The sequence below is a fragment of the Triturus cristatus genome, chromosome 7 (genome assembly GCF_964204655.1).
Source record: "Triturus cristatus chromosome 7, aTriCri1.1, whole genome shotgun sequence".
NCBI lineage: Eukaryota > Metazoa > Chordata > Amphibia > Caudata > Salamandridae > Triturus > Triturus cristatus.
The window spans coordinates 398,728,560-398,751,088 of NC_140590.1; the positions used below are offsets into that span (position 1 = coordinate 398,728,560).

Below are 22,529 nucleotides of genomic sequence, written 5' to 3' on the forward strand. Positions count from 1 at the left end.
ACTTTGAGTAGCTTTTTGGCAATGATGAAGGTTTCTCTGGCGGAATTATCGGCTGACACAATCTTTTCCTCAAAAAAGTTGGCTTGGGCTGCGTTTATTTCAAATCCAACAAAAGAACAATCAAAGCTCACAGAACTGCGCAAAAAGGTCTACAAATGGAAGAATAGAGCACACTGGTAAACCAAGAGGACACCATAGAAGCAACCAACTTAGACGCTCCAAAGCCTTACTCCATTTTCCTCCCAAGGTCACAGACTGTACAAGCATTTGATGAAGTTGCACAACACTGACACGCCTGGGCAAGAACAGAAACATCCAAACCACCAACATCCTTGAACCACAAATGCAGCCAGGACCATCGGGAAAAAGAGAGAACTATACCCAGACAGCACCTCAGAGTTTTCAGCAGACCATTCCACTGACACAAACAGCCATAGATAGGCTTAACAGTGAAGCCACTATACAAACAAGCTCTTGCACACAGAAACATTCAAACATACAACAAGCTGCAGAGCTCGAGAGAGGGATGCATACAAGAAGGAAAATAACGCAAACAAACCAGCCGAACATCTCGTATTGGCCAAACGTGCAAACCAAGGGATGGCCAAAATCATCAACCAGGCAACTGCCAGAAACAGGGATACTCCAAATACTTACACAGTATACGAATGAAGAGAACAAGCAAGTCCTGGCCAACAAAACCTACACACAAAGGAACAGGGCAATCCCATCCGCATCAAAAGCCGATTGCCCTGAACTCCCAAGTCCTGAAATAAACGAAAGGCCTGTCACTCAGTTAGACACCCCATCAGGGAAGGGCGCAAACGTGGAACATCATATGACATTGGCTTTCTCAACCTTAATATTCACTCCTGAATTCAACACGAAAGGGGCATGAGATATATTAAACAGATCTAACATTTTACATCTAACACATAATATATACCCTCTCTATTCTACCTCACTACAGTGCACCTAATCTCAGTCAAATGCCAATGCAACTTCAACAGCCGAAAATAATCTACACTAACCGAATAGCAAAGTGACTCCGATGTCCAGAACATTCTACTTGAGAGCGAACCCTTCAAGGATAGAGGCATATTTATCAATAAACCAGCCATAGAAAAATACCCACACGTGCTGTCAGGGAGGCAAGCACACACCAATACCCCCGAAGGACCAAATAGAATCCTAGGGGGAACCCAAAAAAATCCGTTGCTCTGCTCTTTTGGGGTAGTGGGGCACGATCAAAATTCACCTGTGAAATAGCAGGAGCAAAAACCTTAACACAGAGGAACAAATAATACACACATCTGGAACAACTTGACTGGGTCTGGCTCCCCACAGTCCTTACAACTAGAGGGCGGTCAAATTCCTAGGAATGAAAATGAAAAACAATCAAATAATCCCCAAAAGAAGTGCACTATGGATAATTAACTGGAACGTGGCAGGCCTATACTCCCTTACGACAGACGAAAAAACATTGTTTTTTCTAAACACGGGAGACCTAATATTCATGCAAGAAATGTGGTCGACTTCCCCCATTTCTATTCCAAGGTTTCAAATCCGCTACATACCAGCAAACAAAAAAACTGTTCAAAAGACCAATGGGCGACCTCGCAATCTATGGGAAATTAGACCTACAAGTGAAAATTAGAGAATGGCCAAACAACGTCTGGAATTTACAGGCAGGGTAAATAAATGCAAACCCAAAGGGGATGATGGACGGAGCGCTGCAACTTTTTAGACAACCACCCCCAGTCACAGATCTTGGTTGAATCCATCATCATTCTTTAGCTCGTTTCGCCACTTCAGTTCAGACCCAGCTTAATGCAAATCAGTCTTGACCCTGTGCCTCATGGGAACATTCCAGCCCGAACTGCCTCGTCAGGCTTCCCTGAACCGGAAACAAGCATCCTGGGACCAGTTTCAGGTAATCCAGTGGCAAAGTGAGCAAGGGACTCGCATCTGGGCATACCCTTCGAACTTAGGGCAGATAAAGCAAACACAAGGAGATGATGGACGGAGCACTGCAACTTTTCAGACACACCCCAGTCACAGATCTGGGTTGAATCCATCATCGTTCTTTAGCTCACTTCGCCACCTAGGTTCAGACCCAGCCATATGCAAATCAGTCTTGACCCTGTGCCTAAGGGAACCAGTCCAGCCCGAACTGCCAAGCCTAGATAAATGGCATAGCACTACACAAAATGCCTAAGTCAATATCTTTGATAAACTTGTACAAAAATCCACAAAGAGACACAACTGGCCATAGTTAACATAACCAAACATATAAAGGCATTCATATATGAACATCCAAGAGATCAGTTTATCATGGCTGGCGACTTCAATATCCGCAATTTAGACCAACTTGAAATATCTCAAGGAGGTCGAGAAAGAACAATCTTCGTAGCATACATCTGTGAATTCGATCTCGGTTCGGCAGTGCTAGTGGTGTCCACAGGGGGGATTATGACCTATACTTAGAGAGACATCTCGACCTTGGATTACATCCTTCTAAGCATGGAGCTACTAAAGAGGTGCACAGTCTACCAAGTACACCGGAGGAACGAAAGTGACCACAATTCAATTACCATAGATATTAGTATGAGTGTAAAGGTCCATAAATCTTTTAATCCAGCCGGCCATGAGTCCGAAACAAAGCGGGCCCACTCACAAAAAGAATTAAATGGGGGCCAGTCACAATGAACAACTAAGAAGGCTGGAAACACACAATTATAACTGGCCAATGGAACCACGAGGTAACAAAGACAGGGCAGTGGTCCTCACTGTTAGATAAGCTCCATGCATCATTAACTTAAAAAAAAAATGCCAAACTATGCCGAAAGTAGGTCGTGGCCCGATTTCCCGGAACTCGAAATATTCCAGAGAGCACAAAAATTACTGATGCTCTGCTCAACAACAAGAAAAGGAAAGCACCATAGCCACAGAAAGCAATCTGAAAGAGGCCAGAAATCAAAACAAAAAATTGCGTGGGCCAAAAACATCAAGATAGTCAGGAACAGTGGAAACACATATACTCCTTGCTTACGCCCAGCAAATCCAAAGAATTTTTTTAATACGTAAACAGCTTAGCAACTACGTCTTCTAGCAGGGAGAACGTCAAACCGGCAACCAAGTGGGAGCAGCACACGGAGAACCTATATGTAGACTCGGACAAACCGTAGACCTTACATAAAGATCAGCGGAAGAATCTCTTAGGAGACTTGGAGGACAGCACTTTAACAGTAACCAGGGTAGAGGTATTAAAGATACAAACAAATTGCCGGAGTGACCGCTTCAGCACCAAATGGCATACCGGTGATTTTTTTAATGTTGACCGAACTTTCTGGGCTCCCGTGATGGTCAATCTGTTCAACGAATGCCTTGCCACATCTGCCATCCCGAAAGCATGGAAGGGCTCAGTCCTCTACCCAATTCATAAAAAAGGAGCTCCAACTCAGCCGTAAAATTATGGGTTAAATGCCCTCCTTGCCATAGATGGCAACATTTTTGCCAAAGTCCTCCTAAAAAAACGAAAGCAATGGATAACAGGCAACAAAATCATACTGCCCTACCAGACATGGTTCAGATCTAACGCATTGACTCTAGACAACATTGTCGCCCTCACCTATCTGGACTCAAAGGCGCGTGAAACAAATACTCCACCACTACATGCCTGCTTTGTTGACTATAGTGGGGCCTTTGACGACATTGACCACAACATCCTGTGGAAAAAACTGTTTGGATGGGGCATCCCAAAACAACTGCTCGCAGCCTTATATACGGACACATGGGTGAGGATCAAGCTAACACAATCACACGCCACCGGACGGATCCTCACCAACAGAGATTTAAAGCAGGGGTGCGTACTCGCCCCAACTTTATTTAAACTATATACAGCGGATCTTGGGGAAGAGTTATCGAAAGGCAGATTCTTTCCACCATTGCTAGGACGGAAAAAATTACCAATAATACAGTACATGGACGACTTGGTCTTGATGGACCAGACCTGTATTGGAATGAGGGGGGCCCTGCACTATTACACAAGTACAACAAATGTAACTCTCTCCATGCAAATACCGGTAAAACAAAACCCCTGATTTTTGGCTGATGCCCTCTAAATCGTCAACTCAAGTGGCATCTCGGTCCACTAAAGGTTGACATGGACTCCAAGTACAACTATCTTGGGGTTTGGCTGATGGACACAGGGAAACAAACACTGCAGAGAAAGGCAATAGGAGCCAAAACAGCAAAGACCACGTACGCTCTATCTTCCCTCCACCACAAACTGGGGCAATTTGAAGAGTCATCTTGGCTAAACTTGTACCAACACTAAGTTACGGCCACCTTGTCTATGCTGGAAGGGTAACTGAGGCACTAGAGCGGAACCACACATTGTTGTACAAGAAGATATTTGGCAAGCCAAGGTACACTCAGCGCACTTTAATACTTATGGAATTCAACCTTGTAAGCATGAACGTAGCATGCAAAAAATACATAATCAATTACTATCTTCATGTGAGCTGGGCTGACCCTGAATCCCTGCGGGGTGCCTTTATGGCAATGTTCTTGGAAAAGAAAAGCGCCTGGCCAAAGTACCTGGAACTAGCTGCTTCAACATTAAATTTGAATCTAGCACCTTTGCCAGCCATGCAAATCAGCAAAGTACAACTAAAAAGCACAGTAAAGGCACAAGCTAAGAAGGCCTCAAGGGATCTGGACTTAAACAAGGCAAGAAGCATTAGAAGCGCGGAGGAGCTTGTAACATCCCATGAAGCCTCTCTATGCCAACCATACTTGAGAGTGGCAATTGGAAAGTGTGCATTAAAGAACATTCTATCAGTTAGGCTACTGACTACACCCATCAGGGATTACAGGGTACATTGGAATAACTTCACTGTACACTGCACCAGTTCACTGTACTCTGCACACTTCGGCAGCCAATTTTGGCAGATATCCATTCACATGGACCAATAAGGACCTGTGGAACAGTTACCTCACAGTTAAACCAGTCTATAGTCCAATTCCAGGGTCTATGAGTGAAATACCATTAGAATTAATGAAGTGGTCCTGATGCTGAGTATGCAGGATGCTGAAGATGCTCAGATGCTGATGGTGCGGAGCCAGTATCGGGGGGGGGAGGGGGTGGCGATGGGAGAGGGGGGGTTAAACGGTGCAACTTTCCCGGTCCATGAACGTAGTGGAGAGACTTTGGCCTCAGTGATTGATGTCTCTCAAAATCTGGATGAGGTTCAGCCCAAAACTAGTCGCCACGGTCTACTGGATTCCGGTTTCAGCGAAACAGAGGTTCTATTTAACTAGCAGTAACTCCCTTGCAAGGCGACCAAACTGCACTTCAACAACTCTGTCCAGTCCAGCAGACTCAGATGCAACTTTTGAGGTTCGGGACTCGGTCTTACAGGCTGCACTTCGGTGGTCAGGCATTCTTTTTTTTTTTTTTTTTTTTGAAACCGTTTATTACAGAATCCAAAAAATATACAAAGATGGGCCTACAACCTTCAGGCCGGCCGCTAGCAAACAGAAGGAGCATATAATACAGACAGTAGAACGCACGCTGCGGCAGAAGAGAATTCACAGGAGTTGAAAGAGGCGTTGGCAGCCACACCATCCGGACTCCACACAACGGTTTCATTTTTATATAAATAACAACAAAAAACAAGTCCACAAGGCAACCCACAGTTGGAAACAACAGCATGTGCTCCCCTAGGGGGGGGACCCCACCGATCCATAGGAATATCGAGGGGGAGAATAGGTCAGGACGGGGACTAAGTAGACTCATTGCCCAGAACCGGGAAGACAAACAGGCTAAGGAGACGGGGCCGGTGACGGATCAGGCAGTAGCGGCGGGGTACAGATTCCCCCACGGTAGGCGTTCCAGGGGCCCCATACTTTCACCCATGTCCCAGGCTTACCTCTCGCAACATACACCACCTTTTCCCGAAACATACACCAATCCATGTTGTCCTTCCACGCCGAGACAGTCGGCGACCTCTGGGAACCCCACAGTTGCGCAATGTCACGTTTGGCCACCATATATCCCAGAGTCGCCCACCACGTCTGCGGCACTGAGTAGTCGGTTGGCTCCCATACATTCAAAAGACATCTCCTCGCCTCAGGCAACAGCGGCACATGCGTAACTACCTGCAAAACCTCATGCACACCACGCCAGAATCGCACCACCTCCGGGCATTCCCACAAAATATGGAGAAAGGTCCCCAAAGAACCACACCCACGCTTACACAACCCGTCCACAGCATAGCCCATACGCATCAGCCTCGGCCCCGTAACATAGACCCTATGGAGTATCTTGAGCTGGACGAAGCGAAGGCGGGCCGGTATGGCCACCTCTTTCGGGGAGGCCACCGCAGACACCCAGTCCTCGTCATCCAGCTCCAATCCATCAGCCCCCCACGCCTCACGAAGGCCGGTCAGCAGTCCCGAACGGTCATTGATGAGCTTTTTGTAAATTAATGAAATCGTGCCGTCCGGGACATGCCCATCTAGCACTCTATCCTCCAGAGGGGAGTACTCCGGGATGGAGGTAACGTCCGGAAATACGGAGCACAACGCATGACGGATCTGCATATATCGAAAGTACTCCCTGTCCTGCAGCTGGAATTCTGTCTGCAGCACATCGAACGTTTTGAATCCCCCCCTCGTCCAGAGATCGCCCACCCTGCTGATGCCTATCATGTCCCACTTCTCAAAGCCCTTCGAGGTCCACAGGGAGCCCAGCCGCTCAGATGCGTATAGTGGCGTCGCCCGGGTCAAGCGATCCTTCCCCCCCAATCGCCACGTTAGCCGTGTGCCACACCCGTACCATGACCTCCGTGGGGCCCGTCAGCCGCGCGTCATGCGAGCTAGAATAAAGCGCCCGATTATAGTCACCACCCGGCAGTAACATTTTATCCATCTCAAAGGCCGGGTTTAGGGCGGGCCCGTAAAGGCCGTGATTGATCGCAGCCAGCTGGGAGGCCCAGTAATATCGCTTGATATCTGGGAGGGCAACCCCCCGTCGTACCACGGGAGCGTCAGCTTCGCCAGGGCGATACGCGGCCTACCCTCCCAGAACAGTCGGCGCTGCAAACTCTCCACCTCGCGAAAGTAGCGCGCCGGGACAACGTCCATTGTATTCTGCAAAGCGTACAGGAAACGTGGCAGCGACATCATCTTAAACAATGCCGCCCGGCCGAGCGGCGAGAGCGGCAAGCGCCTCCAACGCGCGACGTCCTCCTTCAGGCGCTGGAGGGGGGGAAGCAAGTTCTGTTTATATCGGGCCTCCGCGTCCAGGGTAATGAAGACACCCAGGTACCTAAATCCCCGCGGGGCGATCTGGATAGGACAACCCCGCGGAAGGATAGGATCCTCCCCAGAGAGGACATACACACACGATTTAGCCCAGTTGATGACCAGGCCGGAGTTGAGGCCAAATGAGTGCAATACATCAACCAGTACTATCCGTGATTTACGTGGGGAAGCCAGGTACAGAAGAATATCATCAGCGTAAAGAGATACGCGGTCCTCATACTCGGGGGTCCATCGGAGACCACGAATAGAAGGATGCCACCGCAGCCACTCCGCCAGGGGCTCCAAGGCAAGCGCGAAGAGGAGCGGTGATAATGGGCAGCCCTGCCGCGTGCCCCTGCCCAGCTCAAACGGAGCCGACACTCTACCGTTCACAACCACCTGCGCCAGCGGTCCAGAGTACAACAATTTCACCCAACCGATGAATCCCGGGCCAAACCCAAACTTCGCCAGTGTCGCCCAAATATATGGCCACTCAAGTGTGTCAAACGCCATAGTGGCGTCCAGGGATGCCAAAATGGCCGGTTCCCGTATAAACGGGACACGCGCGAGCACCCCATGCAAGCGCCGCAGGTTAAGCGCAGTGTTGCGATGAGGGATAAAGCCGGACTGATCCTGGTGAATCAAATCGCACACCACGCCAACCAGCCGATTAGCCAACACCTTGGCGAGAATTTTGGGCTCCGCATTCAGCAGCGAAATAGGCCGGTAGGACGTGACCCGGTCCCGCGGCCTCCCCTCCTTGTGAATAACCACGATAGTAGCCAGACGCTGGTCTAGCGGGAGGGAACCCGCCGAACGGGCCGCGAGGAACATCGCACGGAGATGCGGCGCCAGCGTATCCGGTCGCAGCTTGTACAATTCGATGGGAAGACCATTAGGACCCATGGCCTTGCCGGAAGCGACCGAGCGTATGGCGAGGGCAATTTCCTCAGAGGTTGGGGCGGCGTCCAACAACACTCTGTCCTCCTCCGAAAGGGAAGGCAGCGCGATATCCCTAAGCAGGGCATGGGAATCCTCTTCCGAGCGGGAGGACACCGGGGAATACACCCCACGGAAATATTCTGCAAAGCAATCGACAATTTCTTCCGGTTCAGTGACACACACACCATCCAGTTTCTCAATCGACGGGACAACTCGACTCGCTTTCTCCTTTTTATCCAGCCACGCAATCAATTTCCCAGCCTTATCACCCACATCATACAGTCTCCCCTGTTGCTCTCTACTGAGGCCCATGGCCGCCTCCGTGACGAGGGCCTTATAGGCCGCCTGCTTGAGTCGGAGAACATGTAATTTGTCATCCGTCACCCCACATTCGAGGTCGCCCTCCAACTCAGTTATTTCAGTTTCAACACGGGTCACCTCCTCCCGCTCGCGCCTCCGGGAATGGGAAATAAGGGACAGGGCATCCCCCCGAATCACCGTCTTAAATGCCTCCCATAGCGAGACCGCCGATGACACCGACCCCACATTATCGTCAAAATATCGCTTAAGGGACTTAACCAACTCTGCGCGAATGGTGGGGTCACGCAGGTACCAGGGATTAATCGGGACCACCCTACCCTCTCCCCTCGGGAGAATATCGAAGTGCAATAAGAGCGGGGAGTGGTCTGAAATACCCCGCGCCAAATGGCGCACCTCCCCGATCCTCCCCGCATGCGCCGCCGGCACCAGGACATAGTCTAGCCTTGAGAGACTGCCATGGGCCCCGGAATGAAAGGTGTACTGTTTCTGCGTAGGATGTTTCAAACGCCAACAATCCACCAGCCCCAAGGTATCCAAGAGGCCAGACAACCACGCTTGGGCACGGGGGAGATCCCTAGGGGGTGACGGCCCTCAGTTCCGGAAACCACAGCGTTAAAATCCCCCCCAACCACCAGAATCCCCTCCGGAAGGCCAAGGAGGAGGCGCCCCAGATCCGCAAAGGTGGTCGTCTGCAACCCTGGCGGGACATAGACAGAAACAAAAATAACCACTCTGCCCTCCATTCTACCCACCAGAACCGTGTAACGTCCCCTGTCATCATGGAGCACCTCATCAACTTCCAACGGGAGCGAGGTCTTGGCCATGATGCCCACACCCCTTGAACCAGACGTGAAGCCCGAATGGGCCAGAAGGCGGTAGCCCCGTCGGTTCATAGCACGAAAGGAGTTGCCAATGAGGTGCGTCTCCTGCAGAAAAACTATGTCAGGTGAAATTCGTTTCAGGAACTGCAGGACCACACCTCGTTTTATCCTGTCCCCCAGTCCATTAACGTTCCAGGACAAAAGACTCAGTCCCCTACCCCCCATCATAAACGAAAGCAATCACTCGTCCCCCCGAGAGCACTATGGGAATAGCACGACGATACTTTTGCCTTGTGGTACAAATGAACAACACCCCACCCCAACCCAACCGCCCCAACAAAACTCCCCCCTCCCTGCACCCCTGCATGAGCCCAAACAGCCCCCCCTACTTGCAGTGTGCCTGTCGCCCCTATATAGTTGAAACTAGGTAAACCCCCTAGAGGAGGAAAGAGTACCCCTTCGAGACCCCGCACCACCTACAAAGGAGGGAGAGCGAGTACAAAAAACGAGAGACCCTAAGCTTGGCCGAAAGCGGCAGCATCTTCGTCCAGAGTGAGTCCCAGTATCAGCACCTCAGTCCCGGTCCAGTGGGCCTTCTCCTCCCGCAGCCACCCCCCCCCCCCCGCCATCCCGATCCCGACCCCCAGACAAAGTGTCCAGCCAGTCCCCGGCCGTTTCAGGACGGTCAAAAAAGTGAGTGCGACCATCCACCTCCACCCGCAGCCTGGCCGGGAAGAGCATGGCGTATTTTAAGTTCATGTCCCGAAGCCGCCGCTTGACGCCCAAGAAGCTCAGTCTCTGCTTCTGGACCGCTTGGGTGAAGTCAGGATAAAAGTTCACCTCCATGTTCTCCAGCCTAATCGGCCCTTGCAGTCTGGAGGCTTGCAGAATCGCATCCCTGTCCCGAAAATTAAAAATACGGGCAATAAGAGGCCGCGGAGGGGCTCCGACCTTCGGCCTTCCCCCAGGAACTCTATGAGCCCTCTCCACGGCAAAGAATTTACTCAGTCCCCGAGGCTGGAGATGGGTAGTGATCAGGTCCTCCACAAAAAGATCCGCCGCCGACTCCTCCCGTCCCTCAGGTACTCCGATGATGCGGATATTATTCCTCCGGGCCCGGCTCTCGGAATCCTCCAGGCGCCGATCCATGAGCGCACTCGCCTGACGAAGCCGGTGTACCTCCGCTTGAAGGGCCGCCACCTCAGTCGTGAGGCCCGACGCGGTGTGGGCCAAAGAATCGACCCGGTCGTTAGTTTTCGAGAGATCAGCTCTCACCAGGTTGACATCAACGAGGACCGCGTCGATTTTATGCGCTAAAGTGTCAAACCGCTGGCCCACCGAGGCCTTCATCTCAGCAATGGCGCCCATGACGTCTTGCAGAGTCAGATCTGTGTGCAAATCCTGGCATCCGGGGGGCACTCAGAGGACTTGTGCGGTCCACCGGGAGATCCCTTCGGGAGGGTGTAGCGGTCCATGATGTTGGCCTGATGTGCGGCGCCACGCCGGGTCGACTTGGCCTTCAACCGATCTCCATCTTGTTTCGTGGCCATCGTCGTGGGTCTCACACCCTCACCAGCCACGCAGTAAAAAGCAAGCAATCAAGGGCACGAGCTCCGGGGGGCCACCCCAGGATGGCGGAGCGGGCCACAGCAGGCAGGCAGGCAGGGTCTCCCAGCGAGGCCACCCCAACACAAAGAGCGCCGCGATCCCACTTGCAAAGACAGCAAGGGGGCGCGAAAGTGAAAGTGCGGGGTACGCGACTCGCCAGGCCCAGCCCGCCGTTGTTGTTCACTTTGCCTCCGGGTCACCCCCAAACGCGAATCCGGGGTCAGGAGAGAAGTAGGCCGCAAACTTCAATCGGTGCTCACTCCGGCACCCGAGGTCCGATTTGAAAACGGGAAACGGGTACCACCTCGGCTCAGGCTCACCGACACAGTCCCCTCAACCGATGCAGGATGAAGACAGGATAAACGTAGGAGGTTGCGGAGGTCCTCGGGAGCCTCGCACCTACGCGGCCATCTTGGTTGCGCGCTAGGCTCCTCCCTCCGTGGTCAGGCATTCTTGGCTAGCAACTCACCACGGCAGTCTTTTGCTCTTCTGGGCCTGTGACTGTAACAGGAAGTCAGCCAATTGACTCCTGGAGTAGATTTTTCTGTGTGAGGGACAGGGCCAACTTTTCATCAAGCAGGACACCACAGGCACAGTTTTTTCTTTGCTAGCCCAAAGTGCAGTCCAGTCTATGGTACAGCCCCTCTTTGCTGGATCCAGTGATCAGCAGGGCAGCCCTTCATCGATCCTCTCTACAGTACAGATGTGATCTTAGGTCTGTGGGCAAGGGGTGCTACTTTTATGCCTGTTTCTTGCTCTCAGGGGTTGTGGTGACTACTAGCCATTGGGCTACCAGGTCCCCTCCCGCCTAGTGACTACTTCCCGTGAAGAGTCGTATCAAGCTAGCCCAGAATACACCATTCTGCCCACTCTCAACATGGCAGAACTCTTCTCTTGGTGTGTGGAGCTACTTAACCCATACCAAAAATGTGGCTACCTGGGTGCTAGACACATTTCTTGAAAAAATAGTTTGGCAACAGCTTTTTCTTCTTTAAGATACCAGCCTGTATGCTAAAACAAAAGAGCAGCCCTTCATGTGTGTGACTATCATTTGCCCTTCGAAGGCGGCTCCCCTTTGAAGCCTGTCTTTTGGGCTCACACTGTTAGCCCCTCCTGCCTGGCGTAGGATACATCTCTTCCCTTGACATACTCTTTGTGTTCCTTCCTGCGAGCCGTTTTCACCTTCCCCCAGGAGGGCAGAAGGACAGCAGTTTGTGTGAAACCATAAATGGTCACTGGAAAACTTTGGGCAACAAAGTGGCAACTTTTTCAAGTTGCCATTTGTGTAAAGGTTTTATTAAGTGTTACTGGAGCAACAAGTATGGTTGTCTTATTGAGAAATTAGCCCTGCTGAGTTGTCAGCGTGATAGCCTATATTTGTCCATTGGCTACTAATCTTTCTACAATAAAAACAACATGGAATTTTTGTCTGTCAGGACATTTAAAAGCACGTCATACTTTTTAATATACAGCACCCTGCCTTAGGGGTGACGTGTATATATATATATATAATATATATTAAAATGGAAGGCTTGGGCTTTGCCATTACTTAAATGGCAAATTCAAGTGCACAGTAAAAACTGTTCTGCCAATCAGCAATTGCAGGTGGGGGAGTCATGCTTTATTTTGTCACACTCGTGGTGTCACAATCAGAGCTGCAGTCTATGAGGGACACGTAACTTACAGGCCATGTGTAACTCTGGTACCATTTACTAGGGCCTTATAAGTAAGGTCACTTTTACAAACTAGTAGTAAAGCATATAAACCTACAGTTTTAAGGGTTAGAGCACATGCACTGAGTTCCAAACAGCAGGACCCAGTGCACTACAGGGTCTCTACACCAGTTCCTAATAGTACAAGAAAGTTGGGGTGAACCTGTAAATAGCCATTTCCTAATACCATCCATGAATGCCACATGCCTGCTAACCAGGTACACCAAAGGACAACTTCATGGAGGTAGTCTGGGATGAAACCAATAATGTGTGTACAGTTCCAAGAGAGTCTTCCAAACTATATAATTATTATTTTGGTAAAACTAATAAGGTCATCAGAGACCACTCAGTTGCGGAGCAGAAGCCCTCACCCACCAAATGGTCCTTCATCATTGGTCTGTTCATCTGCAATTCGTGATGGGTCCCACAAGGGAGCTCTTTGCTGGAGTTCTTTTCCAAGTAGCTAATTTGTCATATCTGCCCGATCTAGTGTGTTTGCAAAATAGACTGGCCAGGAAATAGAACAAAAGCAATTAAGTAAATGAACTAGTCTTTTTGAGTATAAATAGTCTCTGGAAGTGAGTCAGTCTGTGGACAGAAGATGTTTTCCTAAAGCTGGAATTTCTTTAAAACCTTCTCATTATGGGGCTTTGGCTGGTTTCAGTGCTAAAAACAAATGTTGTTCCTCTAGTGCCATTATTGAAAAAAGCACAATCAAAGCACTATTTCATCATTAACCACTTTGGAGGAAGTCGGACTCACTTACATTGCTTGCTCACTCACTGGATTTATGAGCAGATTTTTAGGCCCCACATCTTTCAATCTTTATTAGCTGGCAAAATATTTTTACATGAAAAGCTCCTGCAGTTACACTTCAAAGTGAAGTATATCTGTATACATTGTAAAGCTGAAGCTATCTAAATCTGCTGCGGCTGCTCTCACACTTCATCAGTATCTTCCCAGACATGAAATTTGACTGTAAAACTCCACTGCCTAATTTCACCACCTATATGTCCTCGTAGGAATTATATTGATAATATAGACGCTACAGGCACTCAATGCATTACATATGATTAAATGCAGTTGGATGGCTGTAATATTTCCCATCGCACTAAGTACTTTAGTATTTCCATTAGATCTCTGTGGGGTTCTAGGTCCAAGGGTTTTCGGTGGAACATTGTGGGGAGAAAAGTTGTGGAGTGACGGTTGGGGAAAAAGAGTAAGAACATATCGTGCTCCGTTTCATTCCCACTGAATAACGGAACTGAATAAATATTCCTTGTCTTTTGAGATCTGTCCTCATCAATTGGCGACTATCATGAACGCGACCGCCAGCTTTCCACCTTCCAGTGATGTCCCATTGAGGCTGTCAGCTGAGCGGAGTGGCTCGTTGGGCGCAATGCAACAGCAGCATGTCCCTCAGCTTTCTAGTGGATTAATGATGCCGAATCAGCACGGGACTGGTTAGTGAGTTCCTTCTGAGCTCGCAAGTGTCATTTGGGTGGACTTTGGGGGCCGATCTATTGCTCGCCTGGCATTTCCAGCCCATGCAAGGCATGTGACCACACCTCTTCATTAAAACTGTCAATAGACTGTGCGCGCGCCTCTCACCCAACGCTGTGTGATCACTGTTCAGTCCAGACAATTGTCCCAATGTTTAATGGCCATTTTGCCTGACTTTGTTATGCTTTTGCTTCTTTCTGCGCCCCAAGAATCGAATTGGAATATACCTACTTATTTCCTGGATATTGCGTTGTTGACTCATTGGGGGTGAGCGACTGCTTCATTTTTCCTAAAATAATGTAAGGTATAGTGGCTCCAACTCCATTCTTGCCAGGGCCTGGGATTCCCCTTTCAGAATGGCAAAGGTGGAAAGAAACCTTTTTAGCATATCTTGAGGTAGAAAATGGAGAATATTTTATGAATAAAAAGAAAGAGAAGGGCTGTTAGTTTACGCTTTCGGTCCTGAGGAATGGTCAATTCTTAAAACACTTCTAATATAAGAAGTAAAAGTACAGGTTACCCATGAGAGCGCTGCAGGAGAAACAATAGACGTGGAAGCCATGGATTAATATGCCACCATTTTAAAAACATTGGCTAATAGGTTTCCCCAAGGAAAAAACGTCATGTCTTAGAGACATAAATTCCTACAAAGACCACTATTGCCTGGAGAGTCAATTGATGATTTTGTGTCTTCTTTGAGAAAGTTGGTGGTCACATGTAACTATCATGATCTTCGAGTTGAGATATTTTGTGAGCAATTAATTGAGCGAACTAGGATGTGCAAAATCCAGGATAAATTGTTGTCAACTGACAATCCAGATTTAGAATATGCATTGACCATTGCACTGAGCATTGAAAACACTGACAAGTATTTTAAAGAATTGTCAGGATCGTTGGACACCTTGCAGTGCAAGGAGGTAAAAGTTAAACGTGGGAAGGATTCCCACAAGATCATTATTAGAACATATCAGCCCAAAATCGAAAACTGTCAAGACATTAGGAAAGATCTTAATAGTGTAGTCTGTTTTTGGCACGTCAGTCACAGCCACATTGGTTCAGCAAAGAGTTATGCAGCTATTAATTTTACGTGTTTCATATTCAATCACAAAGGTCCTTTTGCCAAGGTCTGCCGTGGTGTGGCTATACAGAAGTACAGCTGTAGCCAACCTCTGAACAGTATGACCAGGATGGGGGTGGTGATGTAATTTTGCGCATTGAATAATGTATGAATGACTGTGATGCTCAAAAAGCATATTCATTATACAAAGTTAAGAAGAAGAAGCTACCAAAGTGTAAAGCTCTAATTCATGGAGCAGAATGGCTGATTCAGGTTCACCTTTTACCCTAATTGGCCCTGATACATTTAAGGGTTTGCAGCCATTGACCCTAGGTAAACCGTCAGTAAGGAAGGTAAACACATTTAATTGTTTGGGGAGTTCCAGTCCCCTTTGAAATTTGAAGACAAGTGTGTGTTATGCAAAGTTTTTGGGCCTAAGGAAGGGTCAAACTTGCTAGGTTGGAGCGATCAAGGAGAGTTAGATATTATTCTTGATCCCAACCACCCAGATCAGGTTATTTCTCGGAAAGAAATGATTGAAAGTGGATCAGTTTATGATGTAAGTATGGATTAAATAAGTTCATCAGTTGAAGAATTCTTGTAGGTATTTTACAAATCTTTAGGAAAACCAAAGGGTTTCCTTCACAAGATAGTTTTGTGTGGCAGAGCTTTTGCAGTGGTGCATAAGGTTTGCCATATGCCATGTCTGAGGCAGGAGTTAGCCGGAGAACTGGATAAGCTATGTAAATTGGATATCATTGAACCAATCGAGAGTTCTGAATGGCTTTTCCCAGTGGTCTTGGTACTCGAAAGTGATAACTCATTACGTTTGTGTTGATCTCCGCGATCTTAACAGTAGTATAAAGGTGGATCGTGAGTCATTACCTAACATATCAGAAACGTTGAGCACATTGAAGGATGGAGTGGATCTTGATATGTCTGCCGCTTACCATCAGGTGCAGTTGACTGAGGATTGCAGACACCTTACTTCTTTTGTAATGCCAGATGGTGCATATAGATACAAACGTATGCCATTTGGCTTAGCCTTTGCATCTTCAGTATTCCAGAGGGTGATGAGGCTCATGTTTATGGAGGAAGAAGGCGTTTTGTGTTTTCAAAACAACATGTTGGTGTATGGAGATAATGTCAAGAGGCATGATTGGTTGAGGCGAGTTTTGATCAAGCTTAGGGACCATGGTCTCACATTGCGTGTTGACAAATGCAAAGATTGTGTGGACTATTTAGGCCATCATATTTCTCAGCAAGAGGTGCAACCTAAAATGACCATTTTGGAGGCAATTGAGAAAATTCCTGCACCCAGTGACCCAGACCAACTGATATCGTTTCTGGGTTTAGTTGAATACTATTCTAAGTTTGTGCCACACTTGGCCAAGAAGATATTCTCTTTAAGGAAGTTGATGAAGAAACGGGAAAAGTATGTGTTGTAGTATTTTCCCTTCTGGGCCCACTTTGGTTCTCCCTTGGTTGCACTTATTAGCTGCTTTAAGCTGTCTATGCTTTGTACAGCCACACGTAATACATTTGTTTTTGCAACATGTAATTATTTTAGAAGTACACTGTATAGATTATTTAATATTCAGTGACTCTTCTTGGGTTTCAGTCTGAACATTTCATACAAGGTCGAACGGCATGATGTACTGTTTTCTTGTGCCCTGTCAGCAACATCTCCTAACGTTTTTAGACACAACACAGTAGCACAGCTGCAATTTTATAATACAATAGTTCTGATATAAATGTGTCTCACCCCCTTTCACGGAAGAGAGGAGAATGCCAGCAGAGAAACCGGTCTTGGAATGGAGGCAGCAGCCTGGCATAAACTGAGTTTATGCCTTTGACGCGGACCACCTAACTGCACACACCAGGTTTGCAGTCTAGTGCGTATCCCAGAGATCACTAATATGTATCCCTGTGCTCACATAGTGATGGTCAGCCTAGATAGATGTATTGGTTGCCATTGTTGGGTTGGTCATTGTTTACATCCTGTTAGTAATGTTGATTACGTTGCTCAGTTGTATTTGTTTATTAATCGAAGCACACTTGTTTGAAAATAGACTGCGGTAGTTTCCATAAATATATTGTAAACTTCCTTTGTGTCAATCTTTGTTTACAATGGACATGCATGAGTGAAAACTAAAGGTGATGATCTGTTTCAATGGTTCCCTTGGGGACAAGAGGTTCATGTTCTAGGTTTGCTGAAATTACTTGCTACTCTGGAAAGGTTAGGAGTTCATGTGAGGACCTTCGAGCTAGTCTGATTTGGGACTACAGGTACTGATGTGGTAGTGAGACTCTGTCTCTACATTCCGATGTCCTGTTCTCCCAAGGCCACAGTTCTGTTTCCAAGCAGAACTCCTGCAACAGTATGGGCTTGGTAGTGTCCGTCTGCTTTAAAGTGTGTTTGGCAGTGGCCGCTCCTCCGCAATGGCGGAGGAGTATCACCCCACTGCCTAGCTCAGAGCCAGCAATTGTAAATTAAAACAATGTTCTTGCATCGTTTTAATTAACATTTGCTGCTTTCAGCCAGCGGTGTTGGGCGGGGCGTGGCCGAGGCATGGGAGGGGGAGGAGGAGTGCTACGTGGACTCCACTCCCTAAGTGCGCATGTGTTTAGGCCGGCCTTCTCAGGCTGACCAAAACACACATGCGCCCTTAGGTTTTCTCCAGCCCAGCTGCATGTAGCAGCCGGGCTGGAGAAACTCCACAGACTCCCTGGTCTGAGCAGGAGGTTGTTCCTGCCTGCTCAGACCAATTCCTGCGCTGCTCTGCAGCGTGTGGATTGGACAGGGAGTCTGTCCCAGGGGCTGCTGGGACCAGCAGGCAGGAAGAGGAGAGGTGGCGCTAACGAAACGAGATACTGGAGCGGCCGTCTGCAAAAGGTAAGTTACAAAAAATATTCTATTGTATCTCCCCACCACCTACCCAATACGTAACCACACCTGCCCCACCCTTCGTTTATGGCGGCTGCTGCTGGTGTTTGAGCGCACATCAATGGAAACCCTCCTAAACCTTTTGAAACGCAGGACAGGAGTGTGATAATGGATGCTAGTAATGAAGGTTTAGGCGCTGTTCTCATGCAGTAAAGGGTGGATGGAAGGGAGTAGGTGATAGCTTTTGTCAAAGGAGCACTTCGAGGAACAGAGGCTTCCTACTCTACCATTTAGAAAGAAGCGTTGACATTTTGGTGGGCGCACCGCATTTCCAAACCTATGTGTGGGGGAGACATTTCACCATCTGTACAAACCACAAACCATTGGTGAATCAATTCACTACAAAGAATGTTGGCTGTGCAGTTTGCAAGAATTTGATTTTGAGTATTTCCCAGGCAAGGAACATGTTGTGGATGATTGCTTGTCTCGTCTGCCTGTTGCAGATAAAAAGAGGGATAAGAACTGGGGGAGGACATTGATATGGTGTGTACTATGGAGTGCGTGGCAGGAGTTTTTAACGTGAGGAAGAGTGGAGAAACGCTTTGGAAAAGGACAAGGCTTTGACTCCGGTGAGGGCTTGGATTATGTCCAGGTGGGCAGATGCTAAGATGGTTTGGACGGAGTTTTAATCATTTATCCAAGTAGCAGAGAAATTGCCCTTGGATGATAATTTGCTACGACATGTGCAACATTTGGTTGTGCCATGGTAGTCGCCAGGGCGTGTATTAGAATTGGGCCATGAAGGACATGTTGGTATCCGAGCCATGAAGCGGAGAGTCAGGGAGGAGTTTTGGAGGCCAGGTGTGGATAAGACAGTAGAGAATTATGTGAGGAATTGTAACGCATGTGCAATAAGTTATAAAGCACAAGTGGTGCATCCGTTTTTAGTTAAACCCATGTCATCATGGTATAAATTGGCATTGGACATTTCAGGTCCATATAATGTTTTAGGAGAAACATTTAAGTAGATTTTAGTTTTAATTGATTATTTGACTAAGTGGCCTGAGGTTAAATTTGTGAGCATAATTAGTACACTGGTTATTATACGATTTATGCAGGAGGTATTTGGAAGGGAAGGCTACCTGAGTGAATTGGTGACCGATAATAGAACACAGTTACTCTCTATTGAAATTATAGAATTTATAAGAGGTAGGCATTAAGCACATAGACTGCTCTGTATCATCCCAGGAGCAAAGGATTAGTCGAACGATCTGTGGTGCACCTCTTGCTTTATGTACTTTGAAAGGACGTTTGCAGTTGGCTTTGGTGAAAAAACTGAATTGGCGACATGATTTGGGCCATGAGAACCACTCCCAATGACATCACAGGTGTTTCCCCATTTGTTTTGTTGAGAGGGCATTTGCCTGGCACCAAACTCAGGAGAGAATGGATGGGTTCTCGCCCTATACACCCCAAGTTATAGCATGGCGTTGAGGATGTGAGGAGGGGCATTCAGACCAAGATGCAGGGCGTTGCTGAAGATGGGATAGCAGTGCAGGACAAATTCCAGAAAGCGTTTTGGGTGTGTGTGCAAAAACCTGGTCATGTAATTTCTAGGGGGTCTAAGTTTACTTTCCCTGTTCAGGTTCTGGCTGATTGATGTGCACATGAGCAATGGTAGAGTCTGGAATAAGGAGAGATTGGTGGTTGTACCGGAGGGACAATTGGATTTTGTGGGACAGCAAATGCAATGTGGTGTTTAAGATAATTCTCCTGTCAGGAGTGCGACACGTGGCCATTGTCCAAGGAAACGGTGTTCCTGCATATTTGAATTATGTCATGCTTTGATTTTTCCTATATATTTTCTTTATTTTGTGTATGTCATCACATTTGTCTTTGCTTATTCATTATATGTATCTTTAACTTTATTTTTATTGCTGTATATAGTTTTGATTGTTGTACAAGTGGATGGAAATAATGTTTTCATTTCTTTAAAGGGGGAAGATTTGGGGGGTTCTAGGTCTCGAGGGTTGTGGTGAAGAAGTTTGGGGAGGGGTGTTGGGGAGAAAGAGCAAGAATGTATTATACGGTGAGGTGCTGGTGGTCCACTTCTTTCCCACTGAGATACGTCCTTACAATCTTCTTCCTCCATGTATCTCTAAATGTTTTACACTAATTATGGTATACCTTAATATTGACTGCCCGAATTACTTTTACCACAGAGGGATTAATTTCGAAATGCCTGATGTATAGATTATGACTGTTATGTACAAGTGTAGGCATATTTAAGTGAGGATAAATATGCAAAACAAAAATTGTTGCTCTATGACCCTGTGCATTTGAAAGGGACTAGAATACTGCACCAATAGGAAATATATGTATGGATGCTGTGAAGACTTGTGTAAAAAAAATTATAGGACAAGAAATATTACACCGGAGAGTGAATATAGGAATTGGGAGACCATTTTTCTTTTAATTTAGCATAGATTCAGGGATACATATCAAACTTCGGCCACTTTGCTGCATCTGAGCGGGACTGTTTATAATGCTGACGGGGATTTAATTGACAGCTTTACAGAGAAAACAGATTAATAATGGCGCTAAATGTGCTGCTCCTGTCGTTTTTATGTGACAGTTCTTTTAAACTGTTTCATGTGCTCTGTATTTGATTTGAAGGGGTTAGTAATGACAAGAACTGGAAGTGAGCTATTACTGCTACTAAAATTTTGTAAGCAACAAATGATAGTTGAGAGCAAGAGGTCCATTGAGTTTGGTTATGTTGGCACTTTAAGAATCTTTTTATGATTGTATCGCACTTTGTTAATCATCGTGGCCCTGTACTTCAGAATAATTACATATAATGTAAATTGTTGTCCACCTACAGCTGCCCAGCGGCCATTGAACTGAGACTGAGTACCTTCAAGGACAAACTTGTTGTCACCAAAACCCTCCAACACAACCATGAACTGCCAAATGTTGCCTGCCTACCTGCAACAAGAAGAATCACAAGGAGCTGTGCAGAGAAAGTTAGGCTTGCAGATGATATCTCCATGAAGTTCTTGGAACCAATGGACCTCAAGAGACTCCTGCGCCTTGACTCCAGCACATTCAAAGACTGTTTGGAAGTTCTGGGAGAGCTGGACTCCCTCTTCATTTCAGATCCGTCAGCTAAAGTGAAGCTAGTGTATGCAGAAGGCAAAGCTCTAGTGAAGAATATTTTCATAATGACATCACACATGCAAGACATTGTTCAGCATTGCCCTGAACATCTCTATGTAGACATTCTACCTCTCTTCAGCCCAGGCTTTGACTTATATAGGGTCCTCTGTAAAAACACTGCCATGCCTTGGAGGGTATGTGCTTGCTGCATTGCAAGGACATGCACACCTAATACACTACGGTTCGTCATCCTCTCTGTCATGCAGAGTATACCCAAGCTGAAAATCATGGTCAAGTACTTAACAATAAGTCCTGAGATTCAGGACCCACTTGATCTGAAGTCTATTGTGCCCCGTGTTGTCACACGGTACTGTTTGCCATTGGTGTTGGATCTCTTGTACCAGAAAATAGCTCATCTGGATGAGAAAACAGTAGCACAAATTATGAGCGTTCTGTATAGACTTGCTAATACCTGCACAACCAAACTATATTACAAATACCTGGATAGCCTTATAGATATTTGCCCAGATGAGATTTTCCATTACTATATGGATGTTTGGCACCCAAGATGGAAGTTGTGGGTTAAACAGGATGGCAGGAATGAGGATGAAGAGCACAGCTTGCGGGACTTTGTACACTCCGAGCACTCAGCACTTGTGGCCCAAGTTGGTCCTTCACCCAGCTTGCATCGCGCTCTGCACGTGATCCTTAACGAATGGCACACAACTTCAGAAATTAACAATCCCAGATCATCCCCCCTCCAGGTTTCACAAGCAGCAGATTGTTCGCACCTTCAGAAAGTGGACACAATTGATAACCCCCAAGCTTTGAAAAAAAAGGTACATTGTGTGAATCTGCATATGTGTGTGTAGAATGACTGTCACTAAAATCTCAGAACAATGAGAGAAATAGAGATATTGGGGGACCTTGGCTGTTTTATGCCTGGATAGAGACCCTTTCTGCTGCAATTTGCTTTCGCCTTTTAGCTGTGTGATATAATATTATAACTTATAAGGAGACAACTGAATTTCAGGATGAGATAGAGTTCAGCTGCTTACTGTCTGGAGTTCAGGAGAGTGTTGGGTCAAAGCGTAGGAAGTGTTAAACGCTCGGTACTGTCATTAAAGTCAAGGGAGAGGAGACAGGTCGGGCTACTTTTCCTACATTCCTTCCCATGTAATAGAAGATCTGGTTATAAGATGTATTGG

General features: G+C 47.2%; 1 protein-coding gene across 3 annotated transcripts in view; it reads left to right on the plus strand.

Annotated features, from left to right (window-relative positions):
- Nucleotides 1–22,529, plus strand: part of LOC146809783 (uncharacterized) — a 728,115-nt gene that overhangs the window by 300,248 nt on the left and 405,338 nt on the right. For all 3 annotated transcript variants that reach the window (XM_085616628.1, XM_085616630.1, XM_085616629.1), the window contains exon 13: nt 21,047–22,160. In XM_085616628.1, coding sequence (XP_085472754.1) covers nt 21,047–22,160 — 1,114 coding nt within the window. The remainder of the gene's footprint in view (nt 1–21,046; nt 22,161–22,529) is intronic.